Raw genomic sequence first — 19710 nt, 5'->3', positions numbered from 1 at the left:
ATCAGCCAGCCAGCATGTACCAATGAAGAGAGTGGGATCTCCCTGATATGCAAGCACAGTTCCACTGTGGGAAGTGCATTTACCAACTGAGCCATCAGGGTAGACTACAAAAGAAATAAGTGAATGAAAAGTTTAAAAATATTATAGTTTATTTTTTGAAAACACAAATGGCATTCTGAGCTCACTGACCCCAAGCTAACAATGCCTAAACTTCACAAAAAACTCGCTCCAGCCTACTGTAATTTTTTAAATAATTGTTTCCACTCAGGGGAAGGTCAGTAACCAGGGGATACAGTTTTAGGATAATTGGCAAAAAAATCAAAGGGAGATGATTTTTTTTTTTAAAATACAGCAAGTTGCTAAGACCTCCAATACACTACCTGAAAATGTCGTGGAAATAGATTCAAAAATAACTTGCAGAAGGGAAGTGCATATAATACTTAAAAAGAAAACATTTGTAGGACTATGAGGAAAGAAGGAGTGGGAATAATTGAACAGCTCTTTCCAAGAGCTGACAAAGGCACAATGGGCCAAATGGCCACTTTCTGTGCTGTGTCATGATTCTAACTGTAATCAGATTAATCTGTCAGGTGTACCCATCTTTAAAGCTTAGCTACAGGAATGCATCATGAGATCAATGTGTCGTGACAGTGTCATGCTCATGGGTTTCTGTTTTATGAATCTGCCTGCCATGGACCTATAGGCAGAAGTGAAGCAAATCCCAATATAAATTAGAAACAGTGGCTGAAGGAGGGAATTTGAATCCCACTGTCCCAGGTCTTTGAGCTAGATAAAAATACCTTTCACCTACAAAAGAAACTGTGGAACAAAAAGTTTTTTGAGTCTTACCTTGAGTTGCATCAAAGCTATTTACCTGGTGTGACTAAGATTCTGACCACCAAATAAATTTGAAGCCTGACCCATCGACTGCACAGTCTCATCAGAGCACTGTTCCTTGCTGATATAGTGTGTACAAGTACAGATGAATCAGCCCTCAGATGACAGATGGAGACACAGGCAACAGATGGTGAACACTGCTCACAGCACCCTGCTGGTACCTCCATTAGCATGGCAAGTATAAGTCTGACAGAATACTTTAGCTTGACTGTTTACTATTAGGCACATCTACATTGCCGCTTGTTCAGTTTGGATTATAGGACTCTGGTGTTCATTCTCTGGCTTTCCTATGTCTTCAATAATACCAGTGGGAATAAGGGAGTCAATGTTCACTCTGTAAATAGAGGAGGGCCGTGTAAGGGTTCTCATCTCCCATAATCCAAACTAAGCAGGTGCGAGTGTAAAAGTGCCTTTTAACTGTACTAGAGGGGGGAAAACATGTGGTACCTTGAAATGTAATGCTGGATTCACATCAGCGTTTTTATGTTAACAGGCCTTACATCACTAAATGTTATTTCAGATAAAAGTCCATCCAACCTTCTTTCAGCAATAAGAACTTGTATCTCAATGGCTCTCCTCCTGTACAAAAAGATGCTGCAGAGTGCTAATGGGAAACAGTGATCACCAAGAAGGAGGAAACAATGGAAAATAGGAAATGTTAGGGAAGGTGTGAAAGGCCTGTCAAAGAGGAAGATTTTTAGAAGGTTTTTGGAAGTAGGGGTGGAGATGACAAGGTTCAGGATTGGCTAGTGGGTGGATTTCAGAAACCAACAGTGGGACAGTAATAAGTAGTCAAGCTATAGTAAAATATAGTGCATGGGGTTTGATAAATTATGAATTTGTAGACCTAGAATTATAGAGACTGAATTTTATTTACATACAATATTCATCAAGATTACGTGACTTCTGCATGAGCGTTGTTAACCTGTAATTTCTCCAGCTGACCAAACATATACTGAACTATTAAAAAGGATTTTTTAAAGACAAGAAAAGGCATTGACTAAAGATGGCTGGCACACATCACCTGACATCAGGCATTCCAGCTTCTGGAAGGTTCCACTGTGGATTGCAATTCAGACATGCCACGACATCCTTCTCTGGAATTTCACACTTGAGGATGTCAAGAATCACTTCAAAGGGATTTACTGAAATGTACTGGTCATAGCACTTTAATTTCTGCAAGACTATCTCACCAGCAGAGACAGAAAGTCTGCTAGAACAATGATTATGTGGAGATATGTCTTCCTATCTCATCAAAATGGATAGTGGCTCATTCAGGCAGTTAATGGCTGGGACATTATAGAATCTATTCACCACCCGCCCACCCCCCAACCCTGCCTTGAAACAAAAGCAACTGTCGGTTCAGATATCAGATTAACAAACCCCTTGTGAAATCATTATGGGGAGGTCATATTTGAAATATCTTTCATGCAAGCTTTTAAAGACAGAAGCAGTTAGTAGTCTGGAAAACCCGCCAAAGGGGTAGTAATATACTCCCTTTTCTCTCTTCTCTTACAGTTAAAAAAATCCAGCACAGAGATAGTGAATTTCCATCAAAAGGAACCTCAGGTGCAAAAATCATCAACTTTTGGAAGAGACAGATTACTTTTTTTTTAAATAAAGGAAATTGTCTTCAGCAATTGCAGTTACACAGGCTTCAACTGGACTCCTGGAATCTAAAGGCGAATGCGTAAAACTTTCTGCTGCGGTCACAGTGACAAGCAAAGGATTCAAAACAGTAAACTCTCAATTTTTTTACCTTTCAGCATTGGACTTTAATTTGGCTAAGAAAGTAACTATCTACATTATCACTTGTAAATTTTGTGTATGTGTGTGGTTGCGAAAGGTTGAGAGCCACAGGATTACCTTTTTAAATATTTTTGCTATTTTTACCTGGGTATTTTTTTTTTAATTCACTAACAACTAACCCTTGTTTTTAACCTCAAGAAAGCCTTCCAAACTTGTTTCTTTGCAATCAGCACATGAATGGTGAAACACAGATATTGAGAAAATTCCTTCAGCATTCTAGATCCTTCAAGAAAACTGTTATGGTTAGACTTGGAGTGATATGATAGTGGATTCATCTTTACCCCTCCTCACATGGCCATAACATATTCTTGACTGTAAAAATGCAAACAATCTCTACAATTAACTTTATTAAACTGCAGATCAATAATATATACTTCACCTGGAAGAATCTTGTATTTTAAATTAAAGTATTCTTGTGGCATGATAATTTGTACCAAAAAAATCTGATTAATTCACTTAATATGATGCAATGCCATCTTACGTTAAATAGATTTATACATGCACTCACAATATTGTAATTTTATGCTTAGAATTTCTCCCAGTGAGGTGACTTTTAGCTCTTTAACAAATTTATTAACTAAATACCTTAAAACTCTTTAGATGTTTTAGAACAATTAAATAAAAGCCTGAAGATTAATAGCTTTTTGCTCCATTCAAGTTGTGCTAGGATAGTTCAGGTAGTAAACTACCAAGCTTGCAAATAAAAGGTTACAGGTTCAAATCTCACTGAGGTTCATCATTTGGCATTCCATCAGCTCAAGGGAAGAGTATCACTACGAGGGTCATAAAAATGCATCCATGTGTAGCATTACCCAACCATGGAGACTTGTCAGATAGGTTCCTGGCTCAAAGCTAAAGAAACAGAACAAAACACGGTCCATCAGACCATCTCAAAATGCTCCTGGGCTGGCGCTCTAATATAGGCTAACAGTGGATTAGTTAGGCAACTGCTGAAAAGGGGCATTTCATTTAACAGTAAGACTTAACATGGTTTTCAGAAAGCTAAGAGGAAGTGACTGAATATTATGCAGCATTTTATAGAGACTATATTTCAAACAAAAATATTCTCACCATTGTCTCCTCTTCCCCATGAGAACACTTCGCGGTCATTGGTTGCTGCCAAAACATGTGATGCCCCACACGAAACCTGGGCAATCTCATATCCAAGCAATGCCTCAACAATTTTGGGCTGTGGGGAGGGATCCAAAAACCAAGACATCACAACACAATAGCTGCAAAATGTGGTGTTCCATTGATTTTTGAACAAACTACAGAGGTGTTTCCTTGGCCTCTCTAAAATATTTTTCTTGCAGGTACCATAGGTGTTACTATAGTTAATGCTAGAAAAGGCGTTTCGTTTAAACTATATTATTTTTCCACTCTTGTTGCTAATTTTCTCCAAACTCCTCTTCCTCAATGGGTGATAACTAAATGTTTGGGTACAATTCCATACGCAGCGGGTACCTTATCTAAGTGCCATCATTTGTGTGTAACCCATGATGACAAGCTGCATTTATCTAGCACTTTATGTGCTATTCACTGGAGCCACTTAAAACCTCTCTCTTTAACAAAGGAGCATCTTACAGGAGGAGGAGAAGGAGAAGTTTAGAAAGGGAAATCCAGAAATTAGGGCTAAAGCAGCTGAAGATACAGCTGCTAATGGTGGAGCAATGACAGCGACTGTGGGTAGGCTATTCTACAGTAGGGCATCACTACCAAAACTTGAGTGCCAAAGGGCAACTGGAGCAGTGAAACCACATACAGCAAGAACTGGGAGATTCAGGACAGGAAAAAGGAAAAAATAAACAAGAAGAAAAAACTTGAGGCATAAATGAAATGAGGCATGGAAGAAAGTTGCACTTACCTGAGTGACATCATTAAAAGTGCCATGACCCAGACAACCATTGCTACCATTTCCAAATGACATTATTATCCCTCTGTCTGAAATAGAATAGTGGGAAAGGTGTGAAACAAAGGTGGCATCTGAGAAATGTCTTAAACAGTTAGGGCCTCTTCTACATATTTGTTTGCAGTACCTAATTCAAAATAATAATTTGCACTCTCTGCTTAACACAATTCGATGCATTTTATCATTTAGTATGTTTGCTTAATACATAGTGATAACCATTTTCAAAGCGATAATAAAATCCCTACTGAAAATGCCACAAATTTTCCTATAAATGGGAACAATGCCAAGTCATTATCCAAGACACAGGGGATATGGCCCAGAAACAAATTTGCAAAGTACTTCCATTAGATTGTCCTATTTCTGAGTTTTCACTTGCAATGCCAGCTGAGTGTTCACTAAGACAGGACTACTTATTCAGCTTTTCATAGACTTTGCTATACTTCATAAATGTGCATGACTGAAAAGGAAGCACTCTTGCAAATAAATCTTAAAATGTTGTGGTGCTACAATAAGAATGTGCTTGAAATTTCAATGACGCAGGAATTTTTCTCTCTCTGTAGTCTGTGGCGAGCTGAACGTTTCCTCCGTACCCCCAAACACCTAGTCCACGAACAATCGGTTGCCCTTCGTAATGGTTACTTGATCATTAGAATCATTACTGCCAAACCAATCTACTGTTTATAATCTCAATCAAGATCAGTAACTTTTCTTTAAAAAAGGAAATCCGAAATCTCAGTTATTTACTGAAAGAATGAAGCCCCAAGGTTCCACGGTCTAAAACATAAGAATTTTTACTACACAAGAATCAACCAAAGCAAACACTAAACACCATCTTAGATAGCTATCTTTTTTTCTAAAACTCAGAATCTATAAAAGAGAAACATGAATTAACAGGCAAAGGCAAACGGCAGTCGATTATAAACTAAATTACGTGATACAACTAAGACGGATCTCTCAAATTGGTTTAGCAGTCTAGTCAGCATGTATGTTCATAATCTCAGTCACAAGTCCCTTCAAAACTCTGTCTTCCTCGCAAAGAATTTCAGCTCCTCTTTTAGGATTTAACCTGATCACCAGCTGACATCAGCACACAACCAACCCAAGGTCCAATGGCACACGTCTGCACAACCTCAACTCTGCCTATGGTGGTCTGGTTGGTGTAGATCCATCAATGTTATCTTCAAGTAACAGAAACAGCAACAGCAACTGCATATTCATCTATTCTCAGCTTCTGGATCTAGCCCCTGTTTTCTTCAGCCTGCCTGTACTGAACCACTGGACTCATCAACTTCATCCACTGAGCCCTGACGGTTCTGTCTCCTTTTATATTGTTTCAATCAGAAGTTTTGATTTCCAATCTCAGTTTTAATCTTGATTTTCTTAACAAGTGGGAGGGTCAATCTCAAAAAATACAAGCTTTGGCCATAGGTTCCAACACACTATGTGTCGCACTTCTGCGTATCACACATGGATCGCTGAAGAGCAATGAGAAATGGGAACACAGGCTATTCCAGATTCCAAGGGCAAGCTGCCACCCCAGCTGAGGCAAAGAAACTGAACACAGACCTGAAAACAAAAAGCACCTATAGTTGGGACATTATAACCCGAGCCACCAGTGAGCTTTTAATAGAACGTTAAGCCTGATTAAGCAGATTGGGTTGCCACCAATTTGGTGACCAATATTTTCACATTTGGAGGGTTGCAATTTCAAAACAGGTCTACTCAAGCAGAACTTTAACTTGTACGAGGCGTAAATGATTTCTATATTGATGAATTGTGGAGAGACTTTGCTGAAGCATTTATTGCTAAAGGGAGATTGACTAGTGGAGCATATCTTTATACTGTTTAGCAAAAACATTTGTCCTTTAAACAAAAAATCCCACAATAAGTAAAATAAAAGATATAAATAAAAATTACTGTGGCAACAATGAAGTCTGCTGAATCCAGCTAGCATCAAACACATTATTGCGCAATTTGAATGGAAAATAACAGAAGGATAGCACTCATATTGCACTTCATGATCACCAGACATCTCAAATCGCTTTACAGTTAATAAAGCACTTTTGAAGTGTAGACCCTGTTGTAATGTAGAAAACACGCAGCCAATTTGTGCACAACAAACTCCCACAAACAAGAACATGATAATGACCAGATAATCTGTTTACGTGATGTTGATTAAGGGATAGCTATTGGCCTGGACACCCAGGATAACTCCCCCCCCCATTCTTCTTCAAAATAGTGCCATGGGTTCTTTTACATTCACCCAAACAGGCAGGAGGGACCTTGGTTTAATGTCTCAAGTGGAAAATGGCACCAATGGCAGTGCTGCACTCCCTAAGTACTGTACCTGAGTGAGGATAGACTGAATTTATTAAATCTTTTGAGCGCAAGGCAAATATTTCAGTCAACTGTTTTCTCCTACCTGTAAGGCATGCTGTAAAGAGGTCTCCACAAGAGACGTGCTTGATTGCCACTCCAGACTGACCTTCTAGAAATCTAGAGATAAACTGGGGCTGGGTCTGTTCCATGGAACCAGGGAGGGATGCATCTCCAGCACCTACAGGAGGAGCCTGAGAAAGAGTAGAGGCAGTTAGAAGCAGATTAAGCATTAGTTAAGGTACTTGCATGGGGAGAGTGATGTTATATCAACATTTATGTGCGCTTTCCTTCCTATATTTATTACTCAACAGTTACTCAAAATGCAGAAGCAACAGGAAGTCAATCAGAAATCTGGAGAATTTTGTGGAGGACCAGAATTAACATTCTGAAGAAAGCTCATCAACCTGAAATGTTAACTCTGTTTCTCTCTCCACAGATGCTGCCTGACCTGCTGAGTATTTCCAGCATTTTTGTTATTTTTCAGATTTCTAGAATCCACAATATTTTGCTTTTATTTCCGGAGAGCTGTGGACATGCAGTGAAATATTATTATAGATCTTGCTTTCAATCATATGTGCTACAAGGGCTGCTTCTGGGATTAGTGCCATCAGGTGTTCCCAACCAATTCATTGATCTGATTGGTCCAGACGTGGAATGTGTGAGAATGGCTCAGATGTCTTGTCCCTTGGTTCTCATGCCTCTTTGTGAGGAAATACCTGCTCTCAGGAATTTCCTTTGTGGGGAATCCTGCTGTGTGCCTCATCAACAAGATACCTAGACAGTGTCTACTGACAGAACTAATGATCCTCTATCTGAAAAAGATTTTTCACATCTGTTCAGAGCACTCGATTTTCTAAAATTTGTGCACTGGAGATAATTTTCATTTACCAATTTAAAGATCAAACTAAATTGCATTTAGAATGAGACTTAAAAAGACCTATTTTTATTACATAGAATGTATAGCATGGAAACAAATCAGTTAGCCCAACTTGCCTATGCTAGTGTTTCAACCTCACATGACCACTTCCCACTTTACCCCTGTATCACTAATTCCTAATCACATCTTCCATTAACTTCATAAAGTGCTTCAATTTCAGTATACAAGACACCCATTTTATGAACTAGATAATTTATTATTTTTGGCATTAGTACAGGAAGGAATCTATACTAAGACATTGCATGAGCTCCCTGCACTTCTTTGAATTGACCCATGGGATTTTTGACATTTACCTGAACCACCAGAACAGGCAACCGGTTTAATATCTCTTCTGAAGGACATTACCTCTAAAAATGCAAAACTCTTCCAGCACCGCACTAGAGTATCAGCCCAGATTGTGCTCATGTTCTGGGAGGGGGCTTGAGTCCAGAATTCATTGACTCACAGGCAGTGTTGGTAACTGTAATTTACATTTAATCACAGTGTCTTTTATCCCTTAGACACAACTGTATCTGCAAAATTTTCTAAAGCTTACCTCCCACATGATAAGTCGTCCTGATCTGGTCACCCCTGCCTTTTGAGTTCTCCCAGCAGAGACCTGCACTACTTCAGTGTTCAGCATTGGCAGCCTGAGAGGAGAAGTGATTCCACTTCCCCAGGTATACACAGTGGAAAGGGGAAGAGGTATTCCTGACTTACTGGAGTGTGCAAGGAACCCACCTGTCATCACAGAAATATAAGGAGAATTTCTACTTAAGCACATTGCACTTATAATATCCTTACTAATGTAGGTATATTTCATATCAAAAGATATATGTGACGATGAAATGTGAGAGTGAATCTTGTTGGTTAATCTTTGTGGTGAAAAGCACAATGTTTTCAGTAGTAACAGTTTTGAAATTGCAGTGAGTGTCAATGCTACCTGGTGTTACACTCAAAAATGTTGCTCTTCTCAATTATATGGATTTGGGTATGGAGGCACAATCTCAAGCTTTGGAGATAATACAAAATTACATCGCATGGTTAACTGTGAAGATGACTAAGTGACTTCACGAGATATCTATGGATGAGGGAATGACTCTGTCTAACTTAATTCACCCCCTTGCTGCATTTAATTGTTTCCTAAACGACTCCAGTGTTTTCATCTCCTGACAGATATTCCAATTGTTAACCTGTGTGAAGAATAATTCCCTGATTATAGGCCCTAAATTTACTTTTTTTTAAACAAGTTGAATCTTTGTCCACCCCTGCACCATCCTACTTTGACAGTTTAACTTGAAGTAGTATTCCATTCTCCTACCAATCTTTTGTAATTCTACAAGATCGCCTCTCAGATGGACTTTTAAAGCCAGGAAAACAGCCTTTTCCTCATAATTCAAACTCCTGAACTTGAAAATCTCCTTGTTTTTGGACAACCAGAACTGGACTCAGTATCGAAGGTACAGTCTGACCAAAAAATGGTACACTTTGATCACAATATCCTCCGATTTGTATTCTACTCTCATGGCTATCTATTTCAATATTCTATCCTATTTCAGGAAAGCAGAGTGAAATTGGCAGATTCTAAAGATAAATGTCAGATAAAATTAAAGAAGTGTGAGGCGATACATTTTGGAAGGGGAAATAAAGGACTTTTATACAAGTAGAGATGGTGGATGATTATCCACTTGAAGGTCCTGAAAAATGTCCTTTTAATGATGAAAACTACCTTCATGGCCCAGGATGTGCCCAGACTTCCTCCTTCTCATTTTATGGCTGCAGCCAATACTGCCCACATCCCCCACCACCACCGCACCTCCATGCGGCCATGCACATGCAGTGCACATATGCAGAGTTAAAGTAAGGCTTTATACCCCACTATTCCCAGCTAGAATGGAGATAATTGGGTAATTCCGCCCCCCCCACCACTGTCAATAATGTCTGGGATTGATTTTATGCACGTGAATTTTGTAACCATCCTCCACTCACTGCATTTTGCTGGAGAAATAACCCTGCTTTTATTGGGAGACTTTGCTGCAGTTCGTAGAATCTAATTAAAAAGAGTCTCTATTTGCTGAGCCAATAGACTCTGTTTGCTGTGAAATAGACTGCTTGCTATAAATACTGCTGTAAATGTTATTCCACCTGCAACTCATTCACTGGCACAGTGGTCTCAATACTTGGTTAAAATTAAAGGCCCAGAAGTTAGACACTTAGGAGCTCTGGTTCCCTCTGCACTTATTACTACCAGACAGTCCACAGCGCAAAAGATCAGCACCAACAGCTCTCTATATCACAATGTTGCCTATCAATAAATATCTCATAACTACAAATCATGTGCATAATTTGCTATGTCAGGTATAAATGGGATCTCACCTAAAAGGAGTCAATGGAAAGCCACCCCCTTCGCATCCCATAGCTCAACACAAAGTATTCTTAACACAGCAGACTGTGTATATGTTGGAAGTGCACAATGCAAATTATAAATACAGTGGGTTGTGTGAGGCAAGAAAGAGTGGAATGTGGTTATAATGCCACAATCCAGAGAATGAGTTCAAATCCTTAGCTAGTTGTAAAAGTGAATTCAATAAATCCAATAATTTATTGGCTAGTAGCTGTGAAAACTGTCAGGCTGTCATAAAAACCTAACTGCTTCGCTAATGCCCTTTATCCGGCCAACACAGGGCTCTGGTGGCTGAGTCAATGCCCTATCTTGTGACTTAGCAAACTACTCGGTTGCAAAAAATCATTAAGGTGGCCCAGCAACATTCTTTCAGGGAATTTGGGGGATGAGCAATAAATGTTGAGATCACAAGAACAAACTTTTTTAAAAAGGTATTTACAGAAATGCACTACATCGCTTTGGTACGTGTCTGTGTGTGTGTGGTGTGTGTGTGCATTTAACCAACTGTTGCTGGAGATCACTTTAATTTCAAATAAACCAGTCCCTCCTGCTAGCAGCAGCTTTCTCCTTACCTCTTGACCTAGCACTGTTGACCCTTCCACCAGCCCGCCTGTGGGAAGCAGGTGCTACTGTCGATAATGGTTTTTCAATTCTGTCAAAAACAAATTGGAGCCAGCTTTAATTTCCCTTCAATCCTCCTCATAAACTCACATTATTAAATTTGTATGTGCAAAAATCGAACTAAAACTTACACTTTATCATTGAATTTTTTTTAAAAGTAGCATTAAAAAAAGGTATGCAAAACGAGTGCATATTCAGGACGTGAATTAGTCCAGGCCACTTACCTCCTCATCTTGACGCTGCCAATGTCAGTGTAGAGATTCAGAAGAGCCCGGATGCAAATTGGCTGAGCCATTATCTCACTGAGCTGAGGGCGTTTGGAGGGGTCAAGGCTCAGCATGCTCAAAATCAGCTGGCGCAGCTCAGGGCTGTACTGGTCAGATATGGGGGCAAATGTGCCACTCATGATCTTCAGCACCAGAGCTGGCAGATTCTGGAAAGACAGACAAAATTGTATAGGTGTAAAAGATGCACCTTGCTGAATTTCTTCCCTTTAGTTTAACAAAAGTTTCAGCCCAGATTCTAGGAATCGCAACAGCTTGCATTAAATAACTCAATTCAAATATCAAAGTAACAGTCAGTAGTTCTAGTTTTTTTCCAGTTTTATTAACGGTCCAATAGAGAAATGCCTCTGGAATAAAAATTACATATCAGCCTGCATTTCACATGTGTTAAGTTAAAAGAGTTTTATCTATTTTTTTCCTGGTTACAAAATATTCTATATTTTCTTCTGATAACATACAAGTCTTATAATTAGAATGTTATAGCCAACAGTAAGATGCATTAAATATACCCACAGGAATCAACTTCCTCACAGCAGTTATCTGGTCAGCCTGATTGTGAAGATGTTTTTCAAATCTCACCACTGGCATTACCTTGCCTTCCATTTATCTGTATTTTTAGCATTAAAAAAAAGTCTTTTAAGAGCCACTACTGAAATTTTTAATGTAAAATCTTTATCACCTCAATATGCCTTTTCAATGCCCTTGCCTTGTCAAAAGTATTTTATTGTAGCTTCTTGAAAAAAAATGAGTCAGAAAGCTGCTTAGCTGTATCTCAGCAAATAGCACTGACCTTCTCATGCTGAATTCCATTTTCTTCCTCGTTATTAACAATATTTTCAAAACTAGTAGAGCCTCCGTCATACACACTCCTGACACCTGGCAACCCAATTAGCCGCCAATATCTTCAGAGGACAAAGTCTCAACTGTGAATAACCTCATCACACATCTCTTTTGTTACTTAGACTTCAGCTGTTTGGTAAGTAATGTTTCTTTTATTACTTAGAATGGACTTGACTTTACATCTGAGCACAGGATATTGCTAGACCAAATTTTGACTATCTGCAAACCTATATTGTCCACAGTACAGGTCCCTCCATTACACTTGTCAATGGAGGTTGCCTAGTACAGTGTTACTATAAATTTAATGTCCTTCTTCCCAATGTTTTGAATTATATGCACATAGTTGTATCTCAATCTGGATTTACTGTAGAGATAATGCTTCTTTATAGATTAATTTGGCTCAATATTGACAAATCAGAAGTGCCAAACAATGTTAGGGTTTCAATCTCCATATTTAGACAAAAAAGTTTATCCTCATACTACCCCAACCATTCTTCCTCTTTTGGTTATTCAGGGTATGTTTAAAAAATATATACCATAGTGAAAAAAATGGAACAAGGGCAATGTTACAAGTTCCATTGCCTACTGAATCCATCCTCTAATTATAACCTCCAACAAACACAAGGACATGGGTGTCTGTAACCATTTACTTTCAAATAAAAAACACTCATAACTAGTTTGTTTAGTCTAATCCTTTCAAATGGTTTAAATTCTGCATTACATTGTAAATGCACTCTGCAAGAACGGCATAAACTCATGATATAGAGAACACCAAATTAAGATGCGCATTTTGACTAATCAGTCTTTGCTATCATGCACTAAATCAGACATTTCAGGTAATGATTTAGTCAGACGTCTTCAGTGTACCAGCACCATATGGAACAAAACCTGTTCTTTTCAGCAGCCAAATACCCAGTATAGACCACTTATTTGCCTGGTCGCCTAATTCTGTAGTGGGATTACAGAGTGAAATTCAATCCTGTTTATTAAAAGCTTTCTTACAGCAGCTTCAAATGCCCTCTTCAGACTGGCCAGCTCATATAAAACGCAGCCCAGCGCCCAGATATCACTCTTTTGGTTGTAAGGCTTTCCTTCACACAATTCTGGAGAGATGTAACATGGAGTTCCCACCACCTACAAAAAACAACAAAACTGGCTTCATTTAAGTCAAAATTTCTAAATTAAACAGGCCACAGGAAAATAGGTCGTAACAGAAAATCAAATTGATTAGAGCAACTCAATGTTATTTGCGAGGCATAATGACACTCCAAAACAGTGGCTCCCATCCCTTACGATGATCAATTTGTTTTCATGGCCCCAAAGTAGAATCGCACACCTAGAGCCTGATGGCAGCCACCGGCCCAAGGAAAGCAGGATTGGCAACTTTGATGCTGCAACATCAGGCTCCCAAAGCCTGGACTAAAACAATATAAAGAAAGCTTTAAAAAAAAAAGTGAGCAGTCCTCTTGGGTACCAACAAAGGTCCTTAAGTGCAATAAAAAGTGAATCAGATTCACTAGCTATTGTTTCTTGTAGGCTACCAGTAACAGTAACTGAAATAAAGAGCTGGCCCTTTACTTGACATTGCAAAATGTTGCACAAAAAACAAGTGGCATCTGATACACAATGGAGAACAAATTCTGATGAAAGATCACAGACCTGAAACATTGTCTTTTATCTCTCCACAGAGGCTTGACTGACCTGATGGGCACTTCCAGCATTTGCTGTTTTTATGTCAGATTTCCAGCATCTAGTGTACTTTGCCCAAGAATAAATTGGCTTCCATTAAGTAACAATGTGCTTATGTAGACAATGCAAGAGTTTTGGTGAGATTGAAGTACTGGGAGACTGCGTGAGCTAAAGCAGGAACCAAAATGTCAAAGGTGCTCCATTTGAAAGGTTTTTCAAACCCAGTGGCTTCACCAGTTAAGCTCTGCCAACAGCAAAGAAAACTAGTCCAATAAGACGTTAGACTTGGAACAGGATTGTTACAGATCTAAACAGCGAATGGTAACCTTGGGCGGAATTTTCCAGTCTCCCACGGCGGGTTTAATGGAGGACGGGTGGGGGTGTGTGTGGGGGGTGGGGGGGAGGAAGATGTCGGGAGCTGAAAAATCGGTTTCCCGCCAGCATGAAATGACAGCGGGAACATGTGCTCCCGCCTGTCGTGACGGGTCACCATTCCCGCCAGCATGAAACCATTTTGCGTCCCATTAATGGGACGCAGATGAAGGCCTGACCCTTGTCTGATTTTCTGCACCGCCAGCGGGATATCACGTCAGTCTGGAATACACCTGGACCAATGCGGCATGCAAATGTCGGTACTCACCTACAGAAAGGCCTGGTGCAGCTTGCGGAGATCGGAGGCCTCCAATGATCATGGACCCTGAAACACCATGTGCAGCAATGGGTGGGTGGAGCATCAACCTGGATCTTCAAGCTGCAGCAGCTTCCAGCAGGTGGATCTTCAAACTGCAGTTGGACGGCTACATGAGGCAATTTTGGGCGGCGATGCTCTGTGCTGGGGGTGGGGGTGGAATTAGAGGGGAAGGTGAGGCGAGTGTGGAAGTTGGAAGCCTAGGTGGTGGGGTGCAGGGGAGGTTGGGGTGGTAGGGGAAAGAGAGGGTTGCTGCGCAGGTTGTGGAATGGGCGAGCTGGTAGGGAGCATGAAGGTGAGAAGGGTCGAACTGGGGAGCAGGCAGTGGAGCGGGGTGTTAGCTGTGTGTTGTCTGCATGTGCGCTAGGGTGAATGGGCATGGGGTACGGAAGAGGGGAAAGGCGTTCAGAGGGAGGGATCTACAGTGTCAACTAAGGACTCCTGGGGGGATGCAGGGGAACAGAAGAGAATTGGCAATTGGCGAGTGTTAAAGGGGGCAGTGGGAGCTGGTGGGGTGGGAAGGCAAGGTTGAGGGTTCGGCGATGCTGGGTGACGGGACACCGAGGGTTGTTGGAGGGGATACAGAAGGAGAAGCGGATTCTGGAGGACAGCAGAATGAGGGGTGGGGGCCAATCTAGTGTCACGGGAGTAGGCAGAGGACAAGGACATTCACCTGCATGGGCTGAAGGGTGATGGGGGTGGATGAAGGGTAACTGTGGGAAGATTAAATGTTACACCTGCAGGGTTCAATTGTTATTGGGGTGAGTGGGGAGGAGGGGAGGGTTAAAGGTATTGGACTGCATATCGATGGTAACAGCAACCATGGCTACTCAACTATCCAGAGCCTCGTTGTGGAGATCTCAAGATCTGTGTGGGAGTTGGGTTTTGGGGATGGCAGGGATATAGGTCATCCCAACTGGACAACTGAAGGGGAGCCCCAGCATGTGATACTTACAATGCAAGAGTGTTGGAACAGATAAGCGTGTGAAGGGCAAAGTCTCGGCACGCACAGGAGACTTCTTACTGGCAAATTCCTTTGCCTCCCTGCACATGCCTGATTCCAGGGGACACGTCCCAGCCTGGGGTGTCCCTGTGAAGATGGTTTGGGAGGGTGGGGGGAGCAGAGGGAACACAGGCTTAAGGATCACAAATTGCAAATAAGCCACATCAGACCTCATTAAAGTGCAAGCGTACTATATTTACAAAAAGTGTCACAACATTAACAATCAGAGTGCACCCGTGCAAACCACATGTGAAATCAAAAACTTCTTAATTTTGCGTTCCCTACCACTCTGCCTCGGTGCTCCCCTGACATCCACAGCAGGGGGAGGCAGCAGGTGGAGGAAGCCTGCTGACTAGTTTGCCCTGTTGTCTTGGATAACCCTGGGGGCTGTCCTCTGGAGGCCCATCCTGCTGTGGGGCAGATGCTCCCTCTGCGGTCACAGAGAACGAGCCTGAAGGGATTATAGGCAAGAGGGATTCTGAAGGGCTAGGCACCCTCAGGGAATCCTGAGTGGCAGTCCCAGGGGTGTCCCACAGCCGCTCCTCCTCCTTTTGGGTGCCCGAGGACCCCTCCCTGACTCCTTGAGGGGAAGGGATACCTGGAGGGAGGTCGAGGTGCCCTGAACCCTTCACAAAAGCTCACCCATGGTTACAGCGATGGAGTGCAGTTCTGTACAGATCTCCAACAGAAACTGGGCATTCTGCTGGGCCAGGTGCTCCACGGCATCCGCTACCCTGTCCTTGAAGACCTCGATGCACATACGTTGGCACCACATGCCATTCTGTTGGGGGCCTCCGACACCTCTGCCTGATGGTTCCCCAGCATCTTGTGCAGGGCCCATCCCAGAAGCTCGTCATCCGACTCGGACATCGCAGATACCTTTTCCCCAGCGGTCCTCTGAACATCGGTGAACTTGGCTGACCTTGTCTCGTCCTGCTGCGGACATGTGTCCGTGCGGTGACCACCCTGCCTGAACTACATCTAGAACCCACCGAGGTGTGTCTCTGTGCTGGTGGAGGGTGAGGGTGACTGCTGTGATGCCTTTGCAGGTGCACTTTCTGCCTCCTCCCCAATGTCCTCGGTCCCCTATGGGCTGGAAGAACTGCTGGACAGGACTTCCTCTTGTTCGCTTGCCCTCTTCCTGCTGGCACCTGTAAGTGAGAGAGGAGAGAGCGAGTAACCGAATGAGATGCCGCCAACATGGAGGGACATACGACCCTTAGGTTTCTACGTGACAAGCACGGTTCCTAACTGGCTGGGGCTGCCTGCCAACTTCTCCATCTCCGCAGGCTCGGTCCAGTTCCTCCCCTGCCAGCTGGGCTGCCTGCTCCTCGAAGTCAGTGAGGTTGTTTAGGTCAGGTGGGCCCTCTCCCATCTTCTCTCTCTCTCTCTCTCCTGTTGTGCCTCAGCTTTGCCTGCGCAGCGAGAGGGGGGTGAGAGAAGAATTGTGTTTCAGGTATCTTTCTCATGCTTCCACTCTTACAAATAACCCATGGCATTGTGTGCCATCTGATTGATGCGCTGCAGGTTGTCCAGAAGGGTTCTGGGCAGCAGCCTCAAAGCGGTGAGCCTATGCAGACAGAACGACAAGGCACACAGCGGTATGTCATTAGCAGTGCTTGCTGGTACCCTCAACAGCTAACCGTGACCACACCCCCCTCCAAAAGCATCTGAGCTCTGTGTGTGGAAGGGTCAGGGACCAAGAGTGTCCTTTCCACCTGCAGACTAGGTGGACTGCAGAGGGGCTATGAGGCATCACCTTATCATGTTGAGTAGCTCTTTTATGCATGGGCCGCACAGATGGTGCCCTTGCTACTGAGGCCCATGTTCCAAGTACTATTCAGTGAGGTGAGTGAAAGTAGATGAGGGCACACTTACCCTGCGGAACGGATGAAGTCATTCATCTGTTTCCTGCACTGTAGGGCAGTCCTCTGATGGAGGCCCTGGTCTCCCCAGAGACTTCCTCCCATGCAGGGTTGATCTGACAGCTCAGCCTCATCCTTCCATTCTCTGGGTAGAGACACCCCTCCTGGCCTCTATTGCATTGAGCAGCACTTCTAGGGATGCTTCACTGAATCAAAGGGCCGGAGCTCCCTGGGATCAGCAGGCCATCTCCTCCTTCAACAGTGGGCAAGTTGATGTCCAGGCACCTTTTAAATATGGCGCCAAGATATGGCAGCAGGATGCATGCCTTTCAGCCCACCCCACCATGCAAAACGTTGGGAAACCCCCAACTGCATAATTAATTAGGCCAGCATTGCACGATACTGTGTGAATTTCCACCAGCCTCTGCGGCAGGAAACACTCCGATTCCCCCCTCACCACAGGGTTTAGTCCTGGAATGGAAAATTCCACCTCCTGTGGAAGATAACTCGGTAAAAGGCAGCAGTCACACCACAACAATTCAAATCAAACACAAAAAGCAGAAAACGTCTCATTTAAATGATTCCTAAATGAGAGAACGTACATTTAAGATGATTACAAGGGTGGGCGTGGGAGGTGATGGTTAAAAGAAAATACTTTTCAGAGTGGTTAGAATGTAGAATGCTTCAGCAATTTGTGACAGAGAAAAGTCCTCATTTCATTTGTTTAAAAAATAAAGGAATTTAAACAGTTACTTGGAAACAAGATCCTATATTTTGTAGTACCTTTAACATAATAAAACTCCCCAAGATGTTTCACAGGGGCACTATAAAGCAAAATTAGACACTGAGCCACATAAGGCAAAACTTGGGCAGATGAGCAAAAGCTTGGTCAATGCAGTAGGTTTTAAGGAGCAGCTTAAAAGAAGTAAGAGGGGTAAAGAGATGGAGCGGTTTAGGGAGGGAGTTCCAAAGCTTAGAGTACAGGCAGCTGAAGGCATGGCCACAAATGGCGCAGCAACTAAAAGCAGAGTTGCTCAAGAGGCCAGAATTAGATAAGTGCAGAAATCCTGAAAAATCTATCTCGAAATATCTGTCTAAGCACCTTGTCTCACCAATTCCAAAAACCTCATCAAAACCTTTCTTTGACTCTGCCTTTGGTCACCACCCAAATTGTCTAGCTTTCATTCTGTTTCCTTTGAGCATTTTGTTCCATTTATTATGTTAAAGATGATATATAAATGTAAGTTATTAGTGATGATGATGCTGAAGTTTTCCAGAAAGGCAATCTTACTGTGTAGGCTTTGCTTTTGCTGCTTAGGATCTTCGAGATGCCAAAGTCACCGATCTTCACTATCATTTGATACTTATCAAGCAGGATATTCTGTGTTTTCAGATCTCGGTGCAGGATAAGTTTGTTGTGTACATGGTGGAGGGCCAAAAGGATCTGTACAAAGAAATGCAAGATGGTCTCTTCATCTAACAAGGAGTTGCGCTTCTGGATATACTCAGCCAAAGTGCCTCCTGAAATCAAAAGATTCACAATGAACTCAAAATAGAAGTAACAGTTTGCATCATCTGAGTTACTAACAATAACTCTCTAACATAAAGTCCCTCAAGGATATTTGAGTGTGTTCGGATGGTTGCCAAAGCACTTTTTTTATTACTTATGGTTGCATTTACACTACAAATTTTGAAATTGCAGTAAGTCGGTTACTACCCCACACCACAAAGTCAGAACTGGAGTTGAGGCTCAACCTAACTCTGAAGTGAAGTAGAGTGAGATTTCTTCCTCCTGTGAGAAATGGATGTTTTTTCTTATATTTTTGGGGAATATTGTGGTTATTCTGTGAAAAGGCTGTGCGTGTCTGTGTGTATGTGCATGATTTAATTAAGCTGGGCATAGATTAATAGGACCTGGGTTGCCTGGGGGGGTCGAAAGCATGAAAAGGATAGAGGTGTTAGGTTTGAGGTACAAGTGAATAGGTTAGGTCTAACATTTACATTTTTAGATAAGTGGTAAGTTTGCTTGAATATCAAAGGAGAATCAGAGGTAACAAGAGAAATGTTTGTATCTTGCAGGAGTTCTATAGATAAACAGAAGGGAAGATACTATATTTTATTGACCTGAAAGCAAAGACAAGACGGAAACATGAAAGATGAGTTTCAAAGAGGTGTGAAAACAATGGAACCTGAGATAAAAGGGAAAAAATGTATTTTAGAGTTACTGTAGGGAACTTTGGTGGGCTGTAGCTGTTTGAGCTGTTGGGCTGTTACGCTGCGAGATGTAGCAGCTGGAGCTAGAGCTGGAGCTTGGCTGAGAGAGGATGCCGTTTGAATCAACCATCCAGTCAAGTCAGAAAAGTCTTGGGCTACAAAAACACATGCTTATTCTTAAATTTGGATTTT

General features: G+C 42.1%; 1 protein-coding gene across 5 annotated transcripts in view; it reads right to left on the bottom strand.

The window, feature by feature from the left end:
• Window positions 1–19710, bottom strand: part of nek8 (NIMA-related kinase 8) — a 56426-nt gene that overhangs the window by 26031 nt on the left and 10685 nt on the right. For 3 of the 5 annotated variants that reach the window (XR_005944280.1, XM_041198204.1, XM_041198205.1), the window contains exons 3-10: window positions 18596–18825; window positions 13062–13193; window positions 11160–11368; window positions 10887–10966; window positions 8467–8651; window positions 7038–7185; window positions 4571–4647; window positions 3778–3895 (exon numbers count right to left, since the gene is read on the bottom strand). Coding sequence is in view for 4 of the 5 variants with exons in the window: in XM_041198204.1 (XP_041054138.1) it covers window positions 3778–3895; window positions 4571–4647; window positions 7038–7185; window positions 8467–8651; window positions 10887–10966; window positions 11160–11368; window positions 13062–13193; window positions 18596–18825 (1179 nt within the window). In the remaining variant the exon portion in view is untranslated. The remainder of the gene's footprint in view (window positions 1–3777; window positions 3896–4570; window positions 4648–7037; window positions 7186–8466; window positions 8652–10886; window positions 10967–11159; window positions 11369–13061; window positions 13194–18595; window positions 18826–19710) is intronic. The other 2 variants (XM_041198207.1, XM_041198206.1) reach the window with 2 other exon arrangements.

Source organism: Carcharodon carcharias, chromosome 10 (assembly GCF_017639515.1).
Source record: "Carcharodon carcharias isolate sCarCar2 chromosome 10, sCarCar2.pri, whole genome shotgun sequence".
Lineage (NCBI taxonomy): Eukaryota > Metazoa > Chordata > Chondrichthyes > Lamniformes > Lamnidae > Carcharodon > Carcharodon carcharias.
The sequence above is the reverse complement of the archived record's forward strand: the minus strand, read 5'-3'. Positions and strand labels throughout refer to the sequence as shown.